Source organism: Molothrus aeneus, chromosome 4 (genome assembly GCF_037042795.1).
Source record: "Molothrus aeneus isolate 106 chromosome 4, BPBGC_Maene_1.0, whole genome shotgun sequence".
Taxonomy (NCBI): Eukaryota; Metazoa; Chordata; class Aves; order Passeriformes; family Icteridae; genus Molothrus; species Molothrus aeneus.
Window position 1 is genome coordinate 65526390 of NC_089649.1, and position 23444 is coordinate 65549833.

General features: G+C 37.2%; 1 protein-coding gene across 1 annotated transcript in view; it reads left to right on the forward strand.

Moving 5' to 3' along the window:
* LETM1 (leucine zipper and EF-hand containing transmembrane protein 1) overlaps window positions 1-22025 on the forward strand; it is a 28806-nt gene extending 6781 nt beyond the window's left edge. Inside the window, exons 3-14 of the mRNA XM_066548727.1 lie at window positions 596-1052; window positions 5628-5771; window positions 6452-6589; window positions 9588-9791; window positions 10243-10362; window positions 11433-11564; window positions 12184-12354; window positions 12975-13130; window positions 13929-14063; window positions 14626-14813; window positions 16686-16824; window positions 18103-22025. Of these exons, the coding sequence (XP_066404824.1) occupies window positions 596-1052; window positions 5628-5771; window positions 6452-6589; window positions 9588-9791; window positions 10243-10362; window positions 11433-11564; window positions 12184-12354; window positions 12975-13130; window positions 13929-14063; window positions 14626-14813; window positions 16686-16824; window positions 18103-18252 (2134 nt within the window). The 3' untranslated portion in view covers window positions 18253-22025. The remainder of the gene's footprint in view (window positions 1-595; window positions 1053-5627; window positions 5772-6451; window positions 6590-9587; window positions 9792-10242; window positions 10363-11432; window positions 11565-12183; window positions 12355-12974; window positions 13131-13928; window positions 14064-14625; window positions 14814-16685; window positions 16825-18102) is intronic.
* The last annotated feature ends 1419 nt before the right edge of the window (window positions 22026-23444 follow it).

Below are 23444 nucleotides of genomic sequence, written 5' to 3' on the forward strand. Positions count from 1 at the left end.
GGGTTGTTTCTCTCTGTCCCAGCTCAGTCCTCTGATGGAAGTTTTTGCAAAAGGTTGTGCTGAATAAGGAAAACTGGATGCATGGAGATAGTAAGAGAGGAACTTCAATGAAATCAGATTCCTCTGGTACTTATTCTCTGACTCAGCACCTATCCCAAATATACAACTTAATTTTTTTTTTTGAGTGTTTTGCACAAACAGGAGAAGTAATAGAAGGGACTTCATGTTACTTATGAATTTACATTTAGTTTTATGAAATTACAATTAGTTTTCAAGTTTAGCTTTCTAAATGGAAAGCATATGTGGTGGCTGCTCTTTATTTAATTGGAGTGAAATAAACTACCTTTTCAAAGTCGTATAATGGAAAATTCCCTGCAGGTTAATTTTTTTTTTGTCATGAAGTAAAGCCAAGTGTTCTTTTCATGTATAGACATTGGTTTTAATAATCAAAAATTCTTTTTCCCTTAAATATGCAGTAGATATTTCTCAAATTTTGTGTTTTATAAATACATAAATATATATATCTGTGCAAATATATATCTAGAAATAGCTGGTGATCTGTTGCTAATTTTTGAATGCTTTTTTTCTTTTGAAGGACTGTACACTTTAAATATTGCACTAGTGTCCCTCCTGTTTACGCCTACTCCAAAAAAGCTCACTATTGTTGTTGGACTAAAGGATCTGAGCAAATACACTTCACTCTCACGAGCTCTTCTGGCTCATGGACGCCACTAGCAACCCTGGGTGTTTTAGGTCCCCAGTACCTTCCAGTTAGGTGGTGGCATTCTTCACGTCCCCTTCAAGATGACTCCATAGTTGAAAAGTCACTCAAGTCCTTAAAGGACAAAAACAAGAAGCTGGAAGAAGGAGGTCCTGTATATAGTCCAACAGAAGTGGAAGTTGTAAAGAAATCTCTTGGGCAGAGGATTGTGGATGAACTGAAGCACTATTACCACGGGTTTCGGTTGCTGTGGATTGACACCAAAATAGCTGCGAGGATGCTCTGGAGAATCCTGCACGGGAACACTTTGTCTCGTCGGGAGCGGAGACAGGTACTGAGTAAAGGCCACTTTCCTCTGGCTGTCCTCAGTGATTGCTCTGTTTATTAGAACTGAGTTACTGCTTTTTGTTGTCTTCTGTTCCTAGAATTAAAATTCCTTGCTGTGTTTCCTTCCTCTTCACTATGTGGATGCTGAAATTTTTGGGTATTACCCCAAAACTTTTTTCCTATGTTCCCCATTGTTGAAGATAAATTTGTTATTTTCTTGTTGGAATGGCAGAGGATTCTTCTGTTTTGTCACATGGGCAGCAATTGGGGTTTGTTCTCAAGTTCCCAGCCATGTGCCATATACAGTAATTTTCTCTGCTTTTTCACTCCAGCTGGAAAAATAGTGGGAAACATTGCTAGTAAACACTGCTAGTAAATACTGCTAGTAAAGGTTATATCTGTGCCAGTTCACTTCCCATTTGTTGCTTAATGGGGTTCTTTTGAATGGGATAAAAGCTGCAGGCTGAAATGCATGATTGATGATGTACTATCTTACTTATAAATGTATCTGAAATAATTTTAGCCCAGATATATTTCCTTTATTTATGGCATGTTGCTTACATTTATGAAACTAAAAATGCAACTGATAATTTTAAAGAAAACAGAAATGAAATCTGGAGTGCAAAATGTGATTGCTTTCAAATTTGGATAATATATATGTATTTCAGTAGTAATTTCAGGTTTTGGATGAAATAGATGTATTTAATTAGAATGGAAAGTTATATGGGTATTTAAAAACATTGGATGTGGGTTCATTTATGAAAAGACTGCAAAATATTAAGCTGGTATCATTATTTTTTTTTTCTGGTAAAGAATACATTGATATTCAACTTCAGTTCATTGGCAAAATATCAAATGTGCTGATTTGACAGTTCTCATTTTACTGTTTTTAAGGACAAGCTGTTTAAGCAGTTTATAGAGATTAAAAATTCAAGTCTGTCTTCCTCCCTTTATTAAAAAAAAGGCATTTCAGCTGTTGCTGGAAAGATGTTTTAGAAGAAGAGCTGGAGAGCAGAAGGTGTGTGTGCTCTGGGGCAAAGTGCTCAGTGCTGCCTGCGGGCAGTGTGGCTCTCTGCAGTTTGTACACCTGCACACACAATGTGCTGAGTTCACTTCTCTGCCCTCAAAACTTCTAGTAAATGATCAAAAATACAAGTATCTACTCATTGTTTTTATCATTTCCTGATAAAAGTTGGTCCCATTTCAACAACTTGGTGTGTAATTAAAACCCATCACCCATGACATCTTATATGCAGTACGAAAATTCTTCCTAAATTCACAAGGTTAGACAAGTAGCAAAAATTGTTACAGGCAGGTGTAGCAGTTTCTGTCTCTGGGTGGGTGTGGTTTCCTATCAGACTCCTCTGCCCCATAGTCTCAGCATCTTCAGGCTCCTTCAGTTCTGCCATCTTCCTTGGCTGCTACAAGAGAGTGCTTGGCAGCTGATCCAGCTGAGATGGGCCTCAGCAATAAATAAAACAGTCTCTGCTGACGTGAGAGGGGATTATGGAGTACCAGAAAGAGTAACTGAGGATAGGGGAAGGTGAGGACTGCAGGACTGGTTTAGTGAGAGCTTTGGGGAACTTGAAAAGCCAAGCGAGACAAATTAATTCATGGTTTAAAACAGAATGGGAAATTCTCCAGGGGGAAGATTGGAACCATTGATTTTCCTGCCTCTTTCATGTTTACTGAGCCATACTTCTGAGAAATTATATGAACAGCAGTAATATTCCATCAATTGATGAATTTATTAATTTGATTACCTTTTGATTTTGTTATCTAGTGATGATCGAGCTGTTTTGCTCATGTTTAAGTAGTGGTCTGGCATTTGGCCTTCCTAGATTTTCTTTTTGTGCAAATGTTCATTTTCAGTACTAATTCTCTTTTTAAATGAAATGGCCATTTATTTGTTTGCAGATATAAAGTAGTGTTTACATTGGTGTACATCTCTTATCTAATGATGTATGTATGTGTTTATATGCATGCAATTCCAGTGTAGGAGATGTAGAGAAAATAGCTTTAATAACTACAGTAATTAGTTTCTCAATCGAAGTTTTTTGTTTTCTGTATTTGGAGGAAGAGGACATTGTGTCTCTGGAGTTGAGGGCATGGTAGGTTCAGAACCCAGGGTCGCTGAAAAGCAAACCAGGCTGCAGCTGAAAAAACCCTTTTGGGTTTTTTTAAACCTTAGTTCAAGTTTGTTTCAACACAGCTCATTTTTTTTATCAGTTCAACCTTAAATTGTAGTATACTGACTGATTTAAAGAAGTCTTAACATTTTGGTGCTGGATTACCTCCTGAACTTTAAAAAATATAAAATAAAAATTGATGTATATACTGCTTTAAAAGTATTAAGCTGCACATGAGCTGACAGTCCTAGAGAAATCTTATCTTCATGCAGACTGACAAATGAGTTATTTCTGCCTGCCCTTTCCTTCCTCTTTGGAGGCAATAATGGAAAGATATCCAAGTAATCTAACCACATGAACAAGCAGTTGCAGCACGGCTAATGCAAAGGGACCTATTGCTTATGTAAACTACAAGTCAATTCCAAAATTCTGCTCCTACAATTTCTGTCAGTGTTTGGATTCAGCAGGGTCACAGATCTACACTTAGGAGAGAAGGCAGGAAGAAGTAAAGCATGGTACTGATGTAAAAAAACCCAACTGCTCTGGTGCTGGCTCCTGCAGCGGGGTGGTTCAGGGTGTGGCAGTGAGGTGGCAAACACGAGGGAGTTTGTGGCAAGTCTGCCAGCTTCACAAACTCTTCTCTGCAGAGGAGGGAACAGTGGAATACCCAGCTGTAGCAGCAGGTACAGGGAGTCACAAGGTTCTGGTGTTGTGCTGCCAAATGCTGTGTGTGTAATCGTACACCATTGTATTAGGTTCCTGCAGAAAGCTGTTTTCCTTGAGTTAGCCGAGGGTGCGGTGCCATGATTTGTGAAAGCTGATCCAGGACAGTGCTGCTGTGAAAAGCTTGGTGCTTAAATCAAGTTTTCCCGCCCCACCCCCGCTTGGTTTGTACTGATCCTTTTTCCCCTGTCCGTGTGAGTATTTATGGGTCAGTTTTAGCTGGATCAGTGCTGTGACTGCCAGTGCACCTTCATGGCTCCTTATACCTCATTTCAGGTTAGCATTAAGTTGCCTTAATCCAGTGGTAAAACTGCTCCCTTGGGTATGGATTTTGTAGAAATACTTGCACGCACTATCTGAGAATAGTGAGAATAGAGACTGGGGAAAAATAGGAACTCTGTACTCTGTAGAAACTTTTGAGGGCTTTTTTTTTTAGGGAAAATCTACTTTTCTTCTGAGTTTTAAAATTTTCTTCCAAACTTTCTTACTTTTTTTTTTTTTTTTAACTCCATGGTAGTCATTTGCCTTCCATTGTTGGAATGAATGGAAAAATCCTTGAGCCTCAAAACAATGGACCAAAGCATCCCTTCTGGGAAACTGAATTTTTTTTATGTACAAAGAAAAATGCCAGACTTTGAATCTGTAGAGCATGTGCCTTCCTTCCACATATAGTAGTGCTTAAGATTTTGGCTGGTTTTATGGTAAGAAAACTCTGAATGAAATTTTACAGGTTTTGTATTCTAGCAAATCAGTCCTGAGGACATGGGATCTGTGCTGGTTGTTGCTGCTGTTCCCCTTGATTGCCATGAACTGTGGCGAGGGGCTGGACTGGGCAGCATGGGTTTACTGTTGTAATTGCATTTATGCTGCCAGTTTTTGTCACTCAGAGCTGTGGTTATCAAGTCTTGATGTGGAATGACAGTGCTGTGGCAGTGGAGTACCAGAGTGTAGCTCTGATTTAGGAGCTGATGGGATTCCCAACAACCAGTTTTTTCCTTTGTAAAAGGAGGTAGAGTCAAGGAAAATCTTTATTCCCCAATATAAGCTGAGTTGTGAAGCTTTCAACAATTACTGAAAGATTTAATAATAGACTGTACAACCTAATATAATTATATATTTGTGAGTGTGCAGAAATCACAAGGACAGTATTTATTTCATGCAGTTCAAGATTCATGAACGCTACCTGCTTCAGAGGATCACTGCTCTGGAAATGCAGTGGTTTAAAAAAAAAATCTACCAAGCTGGGCTCATTACCCTGGATTTAAATGTACATTACAATTGTTATAAGGCAGAGGGGGAGGGATCTTTCATTTTATTCTTGATTACTTATTCCATAGTAGCTCATGCATGTAAGAAGTGGTGGAGCACAAATAAAGATGCATAAAAGAAGTTAAGCAGCTTTAATGACAACAAATGACCACCTCCTGTTTTCAGGTGCTTTTAAGAGGTTTAAATGAGATACTTGTTCAATAATCCTATTGAGACACAGTAAGGCTTTTGAAATACTTTCTATAGTGTTGAAAACTGGTGAAACTCCAGCACTCTCTAGTATGTAGCAACTTGAAAAAAAACACTAACTTTGTCACATCCTTTTATTGTGTAATTTTAAAATTTCTTCATAGCAAATATATATATGTGAGCCTAAGTGACAATTAGATATTCAAATCAAGCATTTTTAAAATAAGTATTTAAATATTAGCTTATCAATATTTTTTTTTCTCTTCCAGTTTCTTCGAATATGTGCTGATCTTTTTCGCCTGGTCCCTTTCTTAGTTTTTCTTGTTGTCCCATTTATGGAATTTTTACTTCCAGTAGCTCTTAAGTTGTTCCCTAATATGCTTCCCTCTACATTTGAGACAAAGTCTAAAAAGGTAAGCAGGTCTGAATTTATAATCCAGTGATATTTTTTTAAAAATTAGAAATGTCTTGGTAAAAAAATTAGAAAAAGTCTAAAAATGTTGGGGTTTTTTTTCAATATTGGGGTAATGCTTTTATCTTCCTTATTTTGAAGATCTTGCTTTTGAACATATAATAATGAACCAGTGCCATCCTGGTTTTGATATGTGCAGGTGCTAAGCTGTCAGGGTTGAAAGCCTGTCTTGTCTTTTCTGCTATCCTCATTTCCATTTTCTGTGACTCCTACAAAGGAGAACTAAAGCTATTTTGTTTTTCTGGTTGTATTGAAGTAGACATTGTAACATTTGTAGTCTTAAACCTCGATACAAAGTTTTTCATATGTATACTTAAAATTTAAAATAGTTTGTTACGCTATTTTTAGTTTAAACTTTATTTCTACCGCTTATGTTTTCTCAGAATTGTTAGAGCTTTGTATAAACCCACCAAAAGAGCCCCACAAGTTTTCACTTTCAGAGCACACAGTGAGCACTTCAGTGTGATTTGGGGTTCTTTGGGAAGAGTGAAAGCCCCTTTGGAATGTGTGTTTTATAGCAGAAGGCCAGAATTACTCCACATAACTTGTCTGGGGACAGAAGTGATGTTTAGTCCGTGTGTTTCTGGCAGGAACTTTTAACAATAAATATTTTTTTAACAGGAGGAAAGATTGAAGAAAGAATTGAGAGTAAAGCTTGAATTGGCTAAATTCCTTCAAGACACCATTGAGGAGATGGCCTTAAAAAATAAAGCAGCCAAGGGAAATGTTACAAAAGATTTTTCAACATTCTTTCAAAAGGTAAAAAATTTGGAAAATATGTTCTCTCTTCCTACAAAAACCTACAAAACCTACCTTCGGGTTTTTTTGGTCTATGGTAATCATCACATGCCTTTATTTTTTTTTCAACTTGAAGAAACAGAATGTAGTAGTTTTTTAGGATAAATTTCTTTTTTGTCAGTGTGATGAAGTTTTCCTATTACTAACTTTGCTGTTCTAGCTGGTGCTGTTACTCTCTAATTCTAGAAGCACTATGTTTCTGCTCATTTGTTTCTTGTTCACTTATTTTTTAATAAGTTAACTCTAACATGAAACATGGTGTGCTCAGTGGTTACTCATGTAGGTTTTGACCTCTTTTTTTTCAGCACAGAGTATGAAAACTGACTTCTTTCCTAATTAACTGATTGAAACTTAATGGGGGGAAAACTAAATTTTTTTGATCAAATTTAATTCTGCTTGTAAAAACAAGTTTTTAAGTGCACAGTTGCTATACTGACTAGAATGTGGTATAATCTGAAGTTTAGCTAGAATGTAGTTGTTGTGCAAAATTCCTATTTAAGTTCAGTTGCTGACAGACTTAAATGTCAGACATCTGCCTCCTGCATTAATGGCCTTTAGGTTTCACCAAACTGTAGGTGAGAATAAGGTACTCCCTGGAGAGATGAAAAATGCATTCTTTAGACTTCTCAGGACAGTCCTTAGCTCTGATTTCTCGTAATTGTGGGGCTGTTGAATAAGAGGTGGAGCCAACAGCATCACCAAGTGTTTTGTTGAAAGAAAGGTAGTGGTCCCTCCTTTGGAGAGGATGTGTATTTGCACAGAAAAAGGCACATAAGCCCAGGGGTTTCAGACATGAACTTTACAACCTCTTCCAAATAGATTAAGATTTTCCTACATGTCAGGGTTAAGAATGAAGTGTGGGGTGATAAGATGATGTTGATAGGGCTAAGTATGAAGTGTGGGGTGATAAGATGATGTTGATAGTGCCACGTAGATCACCTCACATAATCATAGTGGTAAATTTTGCCAGTCAGTAACTTCTTGCAAAGTCCCTGTTTTGCAAAGTAGTTCCCTACTTTGAAGTCTCTCTGCAGTCATCTGTTTCTGTTCTTTTGAATCTGCAGAACATTGTAAGTGGTTAGTTACAGCAGTTAGTGGCTGAGGCGCTGCCCCTGCAGGCTCTGGGAACTTGCCCACTCATGCTTCATGTTCAGAAAATTTAATTTTCTTCTGGAAGAACTGCTACTGAGAATTTACATTTGGCCGTTAATTTTCATGGAAATAAATGATGTTTCACTCCACATTTGCTGGAGGAAGTCCCAAGTTCCTCTGATGACTAAAAAAGAAGTTTCAAGCTCTGCATTTCATATGTGTGGGTGTGCTTTTTACAGCTTTATATTTCTCATTTGTGCCACAGAGACAAACTTCATTGATCTCATTTCGCTGTACCGGATAATAAATGTCAGACAAGAAGGAGCTTTAATGCTTCCCACCTTTTTGCTTCTCTTTAACAGTGGCTTCTGTGGTGAAGTATTTGATACTGCAAGAGCCATTGATTGCAGGCTTAATGTGTCTGCTGCATAATTCCAGAATTTGTCTCTGTTGCTTTGTAGCTAGTGATGTACTAGAAAGCTTCAGTTTGTACTTTCAAGAAACACATGCTTGGCTCTTTCAAAATTCATCTTTAAACAAGGGAGAAAAATACTTCCTGTGTTTTTGAAGTGCCATTTTTGGCTCCTGTGGTGAAGGCACTGGCAAAGTGGAACAACAAGGCCTTTGACCTTTCTTTCTTCAAGATGGTTTCTTTGCTACAAAAGTATCCTGGAGGTTAATGGGCTCAAGGCCATCTCATCTCCTGATTTTTACCTTTTTCTGTACTCAGTAGCTGTTCACTAAAATATTTGAGTTTGCAGGTAAAACAGGTAGGCATGATAGGTCAGGCAGTACAGGTAATGTTAGGTTTTCAAACTGTACTTGATGTCACCTAGTTTTATGTTTTCTTTACAAGAGTTAAAAAATGTAGAAGTATTGGGAAAAGGGTTTCTTTATATCTGTGATTAGACTGAAGATGTTAAGACTGGGAATACATAATTGTAAGTTCTGTAGATTTTTGATGTAGTGATGTCACTAATAAGCTTTTAGTGGCATACTTAAAATAGAAAAATGAACATCTATATAGGTGATAATGCTTTACTGTGACCAGATGGGACTTGAGAATTTTTCTCCTACTTCTTTGAACTGTTATTTCAGCTTCCAGTAATTGGGTTTAATGATTGGGAATTCACTGGTAACACATCACTTAAGAGCTTAACTTTGCATTTGTACAAACAGTTACATAGAACGTGCCATCACAAAGATGCAGAGTCCTTTCCCAAATAGTGCTTTCAACTTTGGAATAACTTCAAGTACAAAAACATTTGCACTGAGGTGCTGCAGAACATCTAGGAATTGAAAGCCAGAGTATTGTAACAAAGGAAGAGAAGTAGGTAGTTAAGGGTCTGAATCTGTGTTTCATGGGGACACAAGTGTTGCAAAATTTTTGCCATCCTTACTTTATCTTCCCATCTTTATCTTATGTGTTTCTGTATTTAGTAAATATGGTACCAGAACAAATATCTGCCAGTCTAACTCCTGCAGCAACTATTTATTAACTCAAAGGTGTGTGTATATATATATATATATATATTTTTTTTTTTTTTTCCTTGAGGTATCTCATGGCAGTGCAAGTCAGCTAGACCTGCTCCTTAGTGTACAGGTGCATCTAATTTTTGTTTTGTTAGTTTTATCCTAAGTACATTATTCAGTGTTGTTGGAAACTGTCAGCACTATCAATTCTTTTGCCTAAGTAAGTTGTTTGGTTTTTTTTAAAATGTCTTTCATTCTGTCCTTATGTGCTATTTCTTATCCCAAAACTGTTGCAAAGTGCTTGACAAACGAGGAGAGTGTTTTTATTCAAAATAATGCCCAACTATAACATCTGCTTTGAAAAGCCTTGTGTGTGTTTGATTTTTTCTCACAGATCAGGGAAACTGGTGAAAGACCCAGTAATGAGGAGATCTTAAGGTTCTCTAAACTGTTTGAAGATGAGTTGACACTGGACAATCTGACCAGGCCTCAGCTGGTGGCACTTTGTAAGTTGTTGGAACTTCAGTCAATTGGGACAAATAACTTCCTCCGCTTCCAGCTGACAATGAGGTTGAGGAGCATAAAAGCAGATGACAAGGTGAGTCATTCTGAATAGGCACTGGGTAATAATTTTGACACATAACAGTAATGAGTGTGTGTGAATATATGTATGTTCATTTTTCTAGGCATTTTCCTTTTTTGTTTTAATTGTCTTTTCTGAGAACTTTGAACAAAAAGGCTTGAAGAGCTTAAAATCAGAAGCGTCCTTATTTGTCAAGAAAAAATGATCTTTTTTTAATCTATCACTAATTGAAATTAAAATAATTTTATCACAAAATAAAACATTTCTATGAAACTATAATTTGTAAGGGAGCTGGTAGAAGTATGAGCTTAGGGGTTGGCTGGCCATGCTGGAGCAGTGGGAGCAGCTGAGGCTGTTTTATGTTAGCACAGCACCTCTAGTGGCTGTTGTAACACGTGGCTGTGCAGTGCTGGTGGTGCCTCTGTTTTGAGCTCTAACACGGTCAGATTTCCTTTCCATTGTGCAGATGATTGCTGAAGAGGGGGTTGATAGCCTGACTGTTAAAGAACTGCAGGCAGCTTGTCGTGCCCGAGGGATGAGAGCTCTTGGTGTGACAGAGGAGCGTCTCAAGGAACAGCTGAAACAGGTATGGTTTTGCAAGACTCAATACACAGACCTAGTTCCAACTGTTAGCTCTGATGCTCTGGATTTTGTCCTGATTCTGAGAAGTCATTTTGATTCTGTTTTCATTAAAGGCTTGGTTAAAACAGTCTTTCTTCTTAATAGGCTTTTTTGTCCCATGTACTTTGTAAGTATGTAGTAGCTGTGGGTTGCTGCCTTTTGACCATGATGTTTTGATGATGCAGACAGATACTTTAAATTTAATATACCTGAAATATATTTGCAATTTTGAAAGTTTGTCTTGTCAGTTATTATCTTGCTCAAAGGAAGTTTTCACCTAGTAGATCAGTAGTCTCTTGGTGTTGCCTGGTTTAGAGGAAGGTCTGTTGGAACATGTCTAGAGGAGGCTACTAAGTTGATTACAGGGGCCTGGAGCACCTCTGTTATGAAGATGGGCTGAGGGAGTTGGGGTTGTTCACCCTGGAGAAGAGAAAGCTCCAGGGACACCTTATAGCACCTTCACTTCCTAAAGGGGGCTTAGAGGAAAGCTGGAGAGGGACTTTTCACAAGGACAGTAGTGATAGGACAAGGGGGAATGGCCTTAAACAGAAGGAAAGCAGGTTTAGATTAGATATTAGGAAGAAATTCTTTTCTATAAGGGTGGTGAGACACTGGCACAGGTTACCCAGAGATGTGGACTCCCCATCCCTGGAGGTGTTGAAGGCCAGGTTGAATGGAGCTCTGAGGAACAGTTTAGTGGAAGGTGCCCCTGCCCATGGTAGAGAGTTGGAACTAGATGAATGATCTTTAGCCCAACTGAAATGGTTGTGTGATTTTAAGATGCATGTGAAACAAACCATTTGTTCAAATATTCATTCACTATTTCTTGAAATACTTCTTCAAACAAAATACATCTTCCTATATTTCATTGCAATGGCTGTAGTTCTTAGCTGATTGTAGTCAGTAGTTCCTATATTAGGATATTGACTGATAAGTAGTGGTAAAAAAAATGTATTTACTTTTGCTTGACTTTATTTGTAAAAAAGAATAAAACATCCTGAAATTAAAGACTTGTTTTTTGTATTGCACTTACAGTGGTTAGATCTGCACCTGAACCAGGAAATTCCTACTTCGTTGCTTATTTTATCCAGAGCCATGTATCTTCCAGATACCCTTTCTCCAGCTGATCAGCTCAAAACAACCCTTCAGACACTACCAGACAGTGCTGTAAGTATTGATGGACATAGTGTCTAAAGGTGTCATGACTGAAAATCCACCCAGACAAGCAGATGTTCTTCTCAGTTCCTTGCTTTTCCTTGAAAAACTAAATCATAGCTAGGTTTGTGTGACCTTCAAAGGCAGAAGTTGTGTTCTATGTGGAGAGATATGAGGATAAAGCAAACACAGGGCAATATTGGATTACATGACAGCAGGCAGTAAGGGCATAAGAAGATTTAGAATACACCTTTCACATACGAAAAAACAATGAATGCTTCAGGCCATAGAAAGACACTAATACTTAAAAATACATGATGTTATGCAGAGAGAGAAATTATCAGAGTAGATTGTTGATAGTCTTGAGAGAAAGAGAATGAAGAACATGTATGATTTCAGGGTGGAAAGTTCACCAAAGTTCACCAAAAGTTTCCACCAAAACGGAAAAGTTTCTCAAGACAGAGAGTCATCTTTTTCTGAGAAATGCAAAAATAGGGTAACATCTGGGGGCTTTGACTTTATTCATTAGCATACCTGTACTACCTATCTCAATCAGGATATCTAAACCTGCATTATGCAGCCATACCTGTATGTATGTACACACTTCTATTAGCTACTTTGTTATTTTTAGGCCAAAGAGGCTCAAGTGAAAGTGGCAGAAGTTGAAGGTGAAAAAATAGATAACAAAGTACGACTGGAAGCAACACTTCAGGAAGAAGAAGCCATCAGAAAAGAAAATGAAGAAAAGAAAATGTCTGAAGCTGCAGAGAAAGCCAAAGAAACCCTTGAGGCTGCAGCCATGGTAAGTTCTGCTCACAACTACTGAGGAGTAAATGTCAAGTGATGTGAACATTAGCATGTTATGAATTACTGCCTCTGCTCTGAGTATTGTCTGCAAGAAACTGGACTTAAAATCCACATATGGAAGGTGTGAGAGAATATTTAAACTGATTGCAACACAATAGTTTACTATAAAATATTGGCTCTGTCTTAATTATCTTTGATTTCTCTTCCTTCTTAATTAAAGGAGTAAGAGAAGACTTCTTTTTCTGTAGTAAAGATAGTGGATTTGTTTTTTGTTTTTTAAATTTTCTGCACCCCACATTTTAAATGTTCCTGTCTTTGGCTCTATTTGTCATTAACCTGATAATGTTGCTGTATAGTATTTGACTATAAAAGCTGCTGGCCTGCTTCATTAGTGAATTAAGCCTCAGGAGCTCACAGAAGTAGTTCTTGAAATACAAGCGGGTATGTTAATGTGAAACCACTTAAAATGTTGCAGTTTTTTAACCTCTTCTCATAAAAATGTGTGTTTCTACTTTGGCAACTATTTCTATTTTTACAAGTCATTCTTTACTGAAGCTAATACAGCTAATATTTTAGTTTTTTTAAGTGCAACCTAATGAGGTGTTTTAAATTTAGAAAGCGGCGGAACCAGCAGCAGATCTTGAAGCAACTGCTCTGCAAGCTAAAAAAAGCCAGGTGGTGATGGATACTGAACCAGAACTGGCACGGGCAGGTGCAGCAGTGCACTCAGAGGCACTGATAGATACAGCACCAGTGCTGGAAGGCATTAAGGTAATCTGGAGAACCACACATTTTCATACTTTTAAATGTAAAGATTCAGAGCATTCATGTGAGGACTGTGATAAATTGCTTGTCTGCCCTTCACTTTTGATCCTCTTTCCACATTCTGTCAGTTAAAAGCAACTACTCAGTGGATTGAAAATTCACCAATGCAGAAGCTGAAGTCAGAGCAAAACATGTCAGAGCCTCTCCTTTATCTCTCTGCATTATTGAAATGAATATACCTGTTTGAGGGGGGCTATTTGCACTATCTGTAGATGGAATGGGCCTGTGCATATTTTATTATGCACTTTTCAAGAGACAGGTGTACTTACTATGGATGTTCATCCTCATTCTCACAAAGGTTATTGAAGATAGTTTTCTACAGTTGAACTGTAGAAAAGTTTTCTCAGCTGTAGAAAACTTTCTCAGCTTTCCAAACTTTACTCTTTTTTTTTTTGGTGTAATTTATCTTTTCCCATATATGGTGAATTGTTTCTCAGTTGTTTCAATTGCTTAGCCCAAGAATGAAGTTAAACATTCTTAAATGAGATGATCAGGAATGGACTTTCAGAAACTCACATAATCAATCACATTAGCTGAACTTAATACTGGTGCACTTCAAAAAACTGTACCATAGCAAATTAACTAACTGCCTTACCATTTAAAATCTTGTATTAGCCTCAAAATGTGATAGTAGTGATTCCAAACATGTAAAAAAAATCTTGTGTTTTCTCTTTTCTGCTAGAAAATTTTGCAGGAAGATCACAAATGTACCTTTCACTAATTTGTGTATGTTTTCTGTTACAGGGTGAGGAAATCACCAAGGAGGAGATTGATGTGCTGAGTGATGCTTGCACCAAGCTACAGGAACAGAAAAAATCACTAACAAAGGAAAAGGAGGAGCTTGAGGAATTGAAGGATGATATCCAGGAATATAATGAGGTGAAGAATAGGGCATGGAAGTTCTTTTTCTGTTCATGTTTAGTTTTAGCAGAAGTGATCCACAAATTTAAAGATTATCTTTCTTGGTTGTCTGTTAGTCTGAAGTTGGAAACTGAGTGAATGAACTTTGTATGTGACAATGCAGAGCCTCATTTGTGTAACATGTTGAAATTGTTACCACTAGAGTAGTTCCCAGCAGATGAGATTCCTGCTCCTGCTCTTGTTCCCATGGGGACTGGGGCAGCAGGAGCTGCCTGACTGCTGCATGCTGCAGTTCTTTCTTAGTAAGTGTAGATGTCAGTATTACAGAAATTTCCAAGATAAGTAAAATGAACCTTATCCAGTCTTATGAAAAGTGTGGAAAATAACATTTAAGAGGTACATAAAAAAGGCAGCAGTATTAAAATTTATTGTTCTAATTCTATTTGGCTTTGTATGTCTCTAGATTTGTATTTCATCTACAAATGGCTCCTGTCTTGAAATGCTGGTTGAAGTCAGTAGTATCTGCTGTTGCAACTTCACATTGGCAAAAGCTTTTCTCTGTCTTGACCATTTCTTCTAGGACTTGCAAGAGATAAAGGAGCTTTCTAAAACTGGTGAGGAAGAGGCAGTGGAAGAGTCAAAGGCAAGCAAGCGACTGACAAAAAGAGTGAACCGAATGATTGGTCAGATAGACAAAATTATTGTAGAATTAGAAACAAGTCAAAAGACAGCAGATGCAAAGCTGGATGGTGAGGATACTCCTGCTGGGTAAGTGACCTGGGAGCACTGGGTGTGTCTCTGGCTATTCACCTTCACTCTTGCTTTTGTCTGATGTGTGGTTAGAAAAGAATTGGTGAATAACTTGTTTAGAATATTGAGATAATTGATTTTTTAAAAATAAAATCTACAAAATTGTGCTGCAGATTTTCTCTCTTCTAAGGCTGAATATGGTTGAACTGATGAAGGAAAAAAGGATGTATAATTCCCCAGATCCTGAGGGTGTTCTGAAAGTCAGAGTGTTGATTAGAATCTTACCATTTTGCCCATGCCTCTGGTACAAAATGGATTACAGATGAAATCATCCCCTTAGTCATGCTCCTCACACAGTAATTTTGCCCTGTGTCATTGACTGAAAAGGTGCACAACAGTGTGTGAGCATATTTGTTGTTATTTAGTAACAAAGGTGTTAGTGAGGAAAAAAAAAATTGCAAGGGTCTATGGTGTCTTGAGACAAGTGGGGAAATGCATCTAATGGAAGTGAGGGGATCATTTTACACACTCCCTTTCCAGGAGATTGACTTCATTTCAATTTTTAATACACAGATTTTCAATGAAAGATCTTTCCTGGTAGTTTCATTACAAAATTCATTTATCAACACTTATCCAGGTCTTAATATTATTGGAAATAATCAGGCAATCCTATGTTAAATGGTCATACACTGCTTGTTACACTCTCTGAAATACTTGGAAACTGTGACACAAACTCTCATGGCTTGTAATCATGAATGCTGTATTAATCTGGTTTATGCTTGCACCATTTTGTGTGATTCAATAAGAGAGCATGGCATCTCCCAAAGAGCATAACTAAACAGAAATAGGGATTCTGCTTTTGTTGCTTCTGAGCTCTGTATTTTCTAGTCCCCAGGGCAAACGGTCATTTGTTGCAGATTTTGTGTAATAAGGCAGCCATATGAATGCTGCTATAGAGAAGTCATTGATCAAAACCATCTGAATTTGTAAACTAACAATACAATGCAGAATCTGCTTGTACTGAATGTAATTATACTTTGTAATGGCTGGTTTTCTGGATAATTTTGTAGGTGATTGTGGCTGATTGAAAATTACTAGTTTAAATATTGCTTAGTTGTCAAAGGCTTGTCTTTTAACCTTCAGGATGGTGCAGTCCTTATCAAGCCATGTCCAGGACATTTAGCAGCAGCATGAGAAATGCTCCTTGCATAAAAGTCTCTCTGTGTCCAGAAGAGCTGGGACTACACTGATAAGGCCCTTCTGTTTAGTATTTATTGGCTTCACTGTCTCCTGCATTTCAGCTGGATCTGTGCTGGAAGATGTTTCTTCAAACTAGCAAAATACATACAAAGATCATGAGATCAGTGAGCTGAGAGTAACATCTGAAACCTGCTGGTCCTTCCTTCCCCAGAGTCTGGTCCTTGACAGGAGCAAGTGAAGCTGATTTAACAAAACAGCTCAATTGCTCAAGTGATTAGTTCTCAGCTTTTGTTTTCCTGTGACTCATTGATTTTCTGTCAGCCACCCCTCTATGTAAAGGGATGCCAGAAACATGGCACTATATCTTTGGTAAATGGGGAGTGAAGGGACAAAGGGCATTAGATACACAGTCTGGGAAGCACAGAAAACTTTATTTCAAATGCTTCTGGGTACTTATATTTGTTCAGTAAACATGTGGAAACTAAAAACATGAGATGTGATGGTAAGATAAAAATCTGCTTTCTGATCAGTAACTCCTTTTTGTTTTTTTGCATTCTGTTTAGGATTATAAATAATTAATTAATAATTTTACAAGCATCCTGCAGTGTAGTAGCTTCCAGTACTGCTTTTTGTCAACCTTATTCCTCTGGAGTAACTGCTTGTCATGTAAAGTTTGTGCTTTCTCTTCAGGAAGAATCTCATCAGCATTACTGAGCTAATTAATGCAATGAAACAAATTCAGAAGATTCCAGAGGAGAAGCTAACAAGGATTGCAGAGGCACTAGATGAAAACAAGGATGGCCAAATTGATATAGATAATGTTGTTAAGGTAAGTTTGTGGACTTCTTAAAGAAAGTAAGACTAACCATCCTTCAAACATTGCACCTGTTTGGGCATAAATTCATAGTGCAGTCTTTTGCAAGGGTCTTTACTTGGTGCCAGTGAGGTTTTTGGCATGTATTGTAAATAGATCTTATATAACAGCATCTTTTGGTGGGGGTTGGAATCCATGTCCATTACCACATAACCTTTAAAGCTGTAGGTTTTTTGTTTGTCAAGTTCAAAATATGGTAATTTTGTTATTACTTACAAATGGGAGGGAGTAGAACTACCACTGTTAGGGAAAGTCTTGACATAACATCCATTGATGTATTTCATATCAATACAAAATAGTGGCTTTGCTTGCCTATTTGTATACTTTAGATATTTCATTGAGATCTGTATTTCCTGTGCTTGAAAGACAGCAAATTGTGTTTGTTGCCTGATTTGTCCTGTTCTCTCATTTTGCTGAACATTCGCAGGTTTTCTCACCCTTTCACCTTCATTTTCTTGTTTCTTTTTCACTTGGTAAATTTAAATTTGTCCTGAAGCTTACTTCCCTCAAGTCATTCTGCAACTGGATACAGAAATAGCATTTAAACTATGGCCAGCTAGAAAATATAGTATCAGCCTTTTGAAACACATTTTTCCTCTCTACTGCCCCAGTGGTGATTATCTTCCCTGTCTCTAAACAGCCGTTGCACATTTAGCAACACAGATAAAATGTACTTGTAAATTCTGCATATGTTGCACAATAAGTCTAGGAACTTGAGGAGATATGCCAAGGATACATTTGTACAAAAAACTATTTCAAGGAATTTGGAATAATTTACTAGATTATTCTTTTCGTTTGCTTTCTGAAACGCCCCCCCTCTACTTTTAAGTTTTTCTAAATTTGTGCCTGTCTGATAGAGTAGGTATTCTTAAATAAAATTAAGCCTATAAATTACTGTCTTAAATACTTTTTCAACAGGTACTGAATCTCAGCTTTCCATTGAAACAGATAAAATATATTTTACTAATGCTTTAAAATGTCTTTGTGTACTGCACACACAAAGGTCAAAACTTCTAAGTCTTTTAGTTTACAATTTAGCTTTTTTTTAGTACTCTGGATGTGTTTGAAGTACTAGTTGTGGTTTGAATTTGTCTTCCATGTAAGAAAGAAAATGCTGTTTTTCTTGAACACGAGAACAGAATACTTTTGTTGTCTTAACAAAATTTATTGTAGGAAAACGCCTCCATCATGTAAAACCTAATGTGCTCTCAATTTCATTTTATGTTCATGTAGGTTGTAGAATTGATTGACAAAGAAGATATTGATATTGGCACCAGCCAGGTTGCTGAGATTATGTCACTGCTTCAAAAAGAAGAAAAACTGGAGGAAAAAGAGAAAGCAAAGGAAAAGCATGATAAGGAAGCTGCAGAAGCAAAGAATTAAGCTTCAGAATCTGAAGCTAATCACAGTTGTAACCAAAATCTTGTATATCTTTCTGTGTCTAATGGCTACATATTACTTGAGCTTTGTGATTATGGGAAGTGTTTTGAGCTGATTATGGTAATAAATCGTAGATAAGTTTTCTGACATATGGAATGAAATTTCCATTCATCAAAGAAGTGATTTAGTGTCATTCCATACTGATGAAAACAGAATAGGCTTCTGTAGCAGTGCTCCTGCCCACAAAAACATGTATTTGCACTCATTGTTGTGGTACAGTGATCCATTAAACTTGGAAGTTTTCTGTATAAATTCAGTGTATCTATCATGGAGAAATGTTTCCCATTTCTTTTCTTCCATCATTACATGGGGCCCAACCTTGTTCTGCTTCTACCTTTTAACTTTTTCAAAATTTAATACAATCTTTCTGTTCCATCACAATATTACACATTTTCTAATCTGCTAGTGAAGATTCTGTGGCTTCAGTAGTAGCTCTGTAGGTTTAGGGGTTTTTAAGCTAAATATCACTAAGCTGTTGCCTCACTGACAGAGAATGTGGCATTCTGATCACTTTTATGAATTCATGGTTATTATTATTTTCTGTTGAAGGGAAAAATTAGACTTATTTTTCCCTAGAGTGGAAACTTGGCATGAAGTTTGCTACTTATGGGTGCCTTAAATTTCATAGGACTAGAGAGTAGAGTATGTTGCTTCTACTCAAAATTCCATGAATTATTAAAGCATTGGACTCACAGGAGCCTTTAAAATAGTTTCAGAACACAATCTGTCACATGGTAAAGTGAGTTAAAGTGTTTGTCTGAATAGCAGGATGAAAATAATCAAAAGGAGAAAATGTCAGTTATGATCTTTTTGCATATATTTTAAAAAATGTAGCTATCTTTGTGTGCTTGTTTTTCATCTGATAATTATTTACACCATGACTAGTTTTCTTACCTCTCAATTTTCATCTCAGGTATAAAGTCATTAACAAAGAATAGTCAGAGTACATAAATATGTTCATCTCATGGCTTTGCTTACCGTGCAGTCAACAAGTCATTTGTGGTATTGCCAGGTCTTTGATTACATCCTTGGTTTATAGTCACTGTCTTTAAATGTGTGGCTACATACTGGCTGTAGGTCAAGGTTTTCTCATTAATATTTCTTCTTAGCAGTAAATTTTAAAGTTTTAAAACTAAAATACTAACTCTGGGATGTTCCATAATTCATGGTAGCCTAAATTTTACACTTTTCTTAAAATCTGTTATGAAATACAGTACTGTGGCTTGAACCAGCAGGGTTGTGGTTTGGGGTTTTTATTCTGTTTTTATTTTGCACCCAGTATTATAAAATGTACAACCATTCTTGATTTTGTGTACATTATAGAGAGCACATCTGACAATGGCACTGTACATGATGATATTGAGGTGGGCAGTTAGTACTTAATGCTTTTAGTCATAGTAGCATATTTTTGTAGAAAATACCAACTCCCAAGCATATTTCAGCATAATTCCATGTGCAGTATTTATCTAGATTGGCTAAATTATTTGTACAAACTTATTTGAAGTTAGTGGAACAAAAGAAGTTTTGACAGTCTCATGGCTTGCATGATATGGACCATTGTATTTAGTTGTTTTCAAAGCAATATGTACAGTGAGATGTACAGTTCTAGAAAAAGTCAGTGTCTAGTTCAACTATTGAGTTCATATTCTGTACAGTTTGCAAAGAAAGCTGCTTACAGCAAGATCCTCCTGAGAATTACTGTAATTGTATCTGAAGTGTGAAATTGCTGTGATGAAGCTGAAATTTCAAATCAGTACAATCTTTATGGTTCATCTATCCCAAAATAAGGGGGCTGTTCTCTTCCTCATAAATCAAGATTACCTTGGAGATTTCAGCAAGGAAGTCACTTTGTAGATTTTTGAAGATCCAACTTCACTATGTGCTTTTTTTTTTTAGCCAATGCTTGTGTTAGATGAAAATTCAACAATAAAACTGATTTCACAAAAATACAATCTAGAAACTAATTTTCCATTTTATAATTTACAGCTAGAATTTATGGGCTTTGAAGTACGCTCAGTTTTTACAGTGGCATATTTTCAATTTTAAAACAATGTATAAGAATATTACTTGACATTCCTGAAACGTGGTAAAGATACTCTAAAATTGCCTGCTACCTTTCATGGAATATCAAAAACCTAAGAATTGTATTCACTTGAATGCATGCAGATTTAAACCAGGGAAGTAGCAGAAAAAGCTGTTTTCAAATATTTCTTGATTAAAGTTTTACAGAGCTTTAACTGTCCTGAAAGTAAATTGACTGATTGCAGTATTTGGGAGTTTAAAACACTGTGCTGCAGTTCTGTGTCTACTGTTCACTTAAATTTTCTGTGGATTAAATAAGAAGGGAGCCAAAAATAGCTGATTTTTTTTATTTTATGAAGAATATTCTGATTAATTTGAATACATTCGGACTTGCATGAAATTGGGCATATTGTGAAATCTTTACAGATTACATAAAATTCCTTTTAATGCCAGTCAGGAATGGCAGCTTTCTGCTGTGACCTGAAGCGATGACAGGATGTGCACACCAACCACAGGAAGGGCTTTCATGGGGAATGCCTTCCTTCTGTTGAAAGCAGGCAAACCCATGATACCTGGACTTGAACAACACATGTTCTGCAAGCTTTAAAAGATTAGGGAAGCCCTTGGTGATCCACTTTTACCCAACTTTGAACCTCCCAAGCAGCTCTGTACTGGTGATACAGGCAACTGCAGCAGAGTTGAGTACCTCCAGCTAATGTGCTTGGTTGCCTTTGGTGTTGACCAAAAAACCAGAAGCTGCAGCACATTCAGAGAAAGGATGAGTGTACAAGTGTACATGAACTGGTCAGAACTTATTCCTGAGTGAATATTTAATCAGGAGATGTAAATATTTCTTTAAATAATTTAAAGTATATGTGAGATTTCGATGACTTTGTGACTTACACAGGCAAAGCCTCTGAGCTCAGACTTAGGTGATTGTAAGACCATTGATGGGGTTGTTGCAGATTCAAATAAATTTTGACTATAAACTATTCAGGGGGAAAATGTAAAACACACAAAAAAAGCTTTTTTAAAAATCCATTTAGGAACAGGGAAGAGAAGTAGAGTAGGATGTGATTTCTTTCCCCCCTTCAAAACAAGTGTGTTATAGGAGCTATTTTATTGAACAACTTGTTTCTTTTTCATCTTAGCCCAAAAGATGGTTTTCAGAGAGATTTTCATCACTGACTACATACTGTGAGAGTCAATCTCCCTGCAGGTTAAGTGCCAGAAGGCTGGTTCAGTCAGCTTGTCAGCAGGACTGCATGCAGGTAGAGAATATCTCTTGCCAGGATTGTACCTTACACTAACATAGGCTTTGTCCAGGGGGAAAAGGTTGCATCTTTTATACAACTCCAAAATACTTCTTGTAACTTTATATCTGCATACCTTGCTAATAATTTTAACTTTAGCTACTTCAGCATGTATTTAAATACTTTTAAATTGTTAATATCAAATAATGGGGTGTACTTAATTAAAAGAATAATCCCATATTCTGTTCTTCATATGTATTCCAAATTTTGCTTTTCAGTTGATGAATTTCAGCCTGTGTTATAAATTTAAGTTGAAAATAATTTGTCTGTGCTCTGAGCATACTGGTCCTGTGTTTGCCATAACTCAGTATAAATTTTTTATTTTAATTGGAGCTTGTGTCCTTTGTTTAGTTACAATAAAAGTATCATTTTGAAACCTAATCTCTCCATTATTTTTCTGTTGGTTTTGCTTGTTTAGTGTTAATTTATTGCTCTTCAGATGAGATGCCAGCACAGGGCTGGATGCTGATGAGCTGTGTCTATGAAAGTAATCTCCTGTCTGCTTTAAAACAGGATTTGGGAACATGCAAATGCTGAATCTGCTCTCTAGTGTCAAGTGTTTCAACAGGTGGCTGAAGACAACCCTCTGCCTTGACATGCTTTCAAAATAATAACAAATAAGCAAGGTTGTATTGCAAATTCTTCCTCCTTCTGCTTAAAGCCAAATACCAAATAGAAAGCTTTAAAAGTGGCAGAACTTGTTCCTTTTAAGCTTTTGCTTTAAGAATTTCCTTTAATGACCCTTTAATTGGGGTGAATAGGTGTGGTGTGAGTGGTCAAACTGACTAGCAGGGGAATTGGGGTTTGAATTTGTGAAACAGTTGTGGACATTGGCAAGTGTCCTTGATAATATTTACTGAACTCCCAAGAAAGAGGTTGACTTCTGGATCCACTGTTCTCTTTGCTGAGATAAATTGGTTATTACACTCTTTAATGAATCTTTATGACACTGATAACAATGGTGTTAAAATCTAAGCGGGAAAGCTTGTAGATTGAGATAAGGCAGTTTACTAAGGCAACAGCAGAAGTTTGTGCACGCACAAGCAAAGAGGAAAAAATAAGATTTATTCTCTACTCCCCATCATCAAGTGATATTCAGCCACTTCCTGGAAAGCAGGGCTTCAGCAGGGGAGGAAGTTGCTCTGGAAGGCAAACATTGTAAATAACAAATGTCCTTCCTCCCTCCTCCTTTCCTTGGCTTTATGTCTGAGCTGACATCACAGAGTCTAGAATATACCTTTGGTAAATTAAGTTGTGCTCCCTCCCAGGACCTTGCCCACTCCCAGCCCATGGATGGGGGGAATGTTGAGACAGCGCTGGTGCTGTGCCAGCCCTGCTCAGCAGCAGCCAAAAAATGGGGCTGTTATCAACACCTTTCCAGCTCCCAGGGCAAGGGCTGCTGAGGGGAAATGAACTCCAGCTCAGCCAGACTCAGTGCAATTACAGACATGGATTTGTGCATTGTCTGCAAATATGCATGGAGGGAATGGCAACTGCCTGCTCTAATAGCAGATAATGAACATATTGCTGTGACTTCACTGGATGAAACCTTCTTTTGCATCAGGCTGGTGTTGCAGGCAGGCAGAAAACTGGTTGGGAAAACCTCTGAATTCATGACATTGTGGTCTGAAAAGGATTAATGGGGGAGTTTTATTGCAAACTATTTTGGTGAAATGTCATTTAGAGGGTGAACACATCTGCATAGTGGTGGTGAGAGATTGATGGCCTTGTGGTTGTTTCATCGACCTGAGGCTTGAGAAATCTGTGTTCAGTTAATGCCCAGTCTATCAATAATCTATC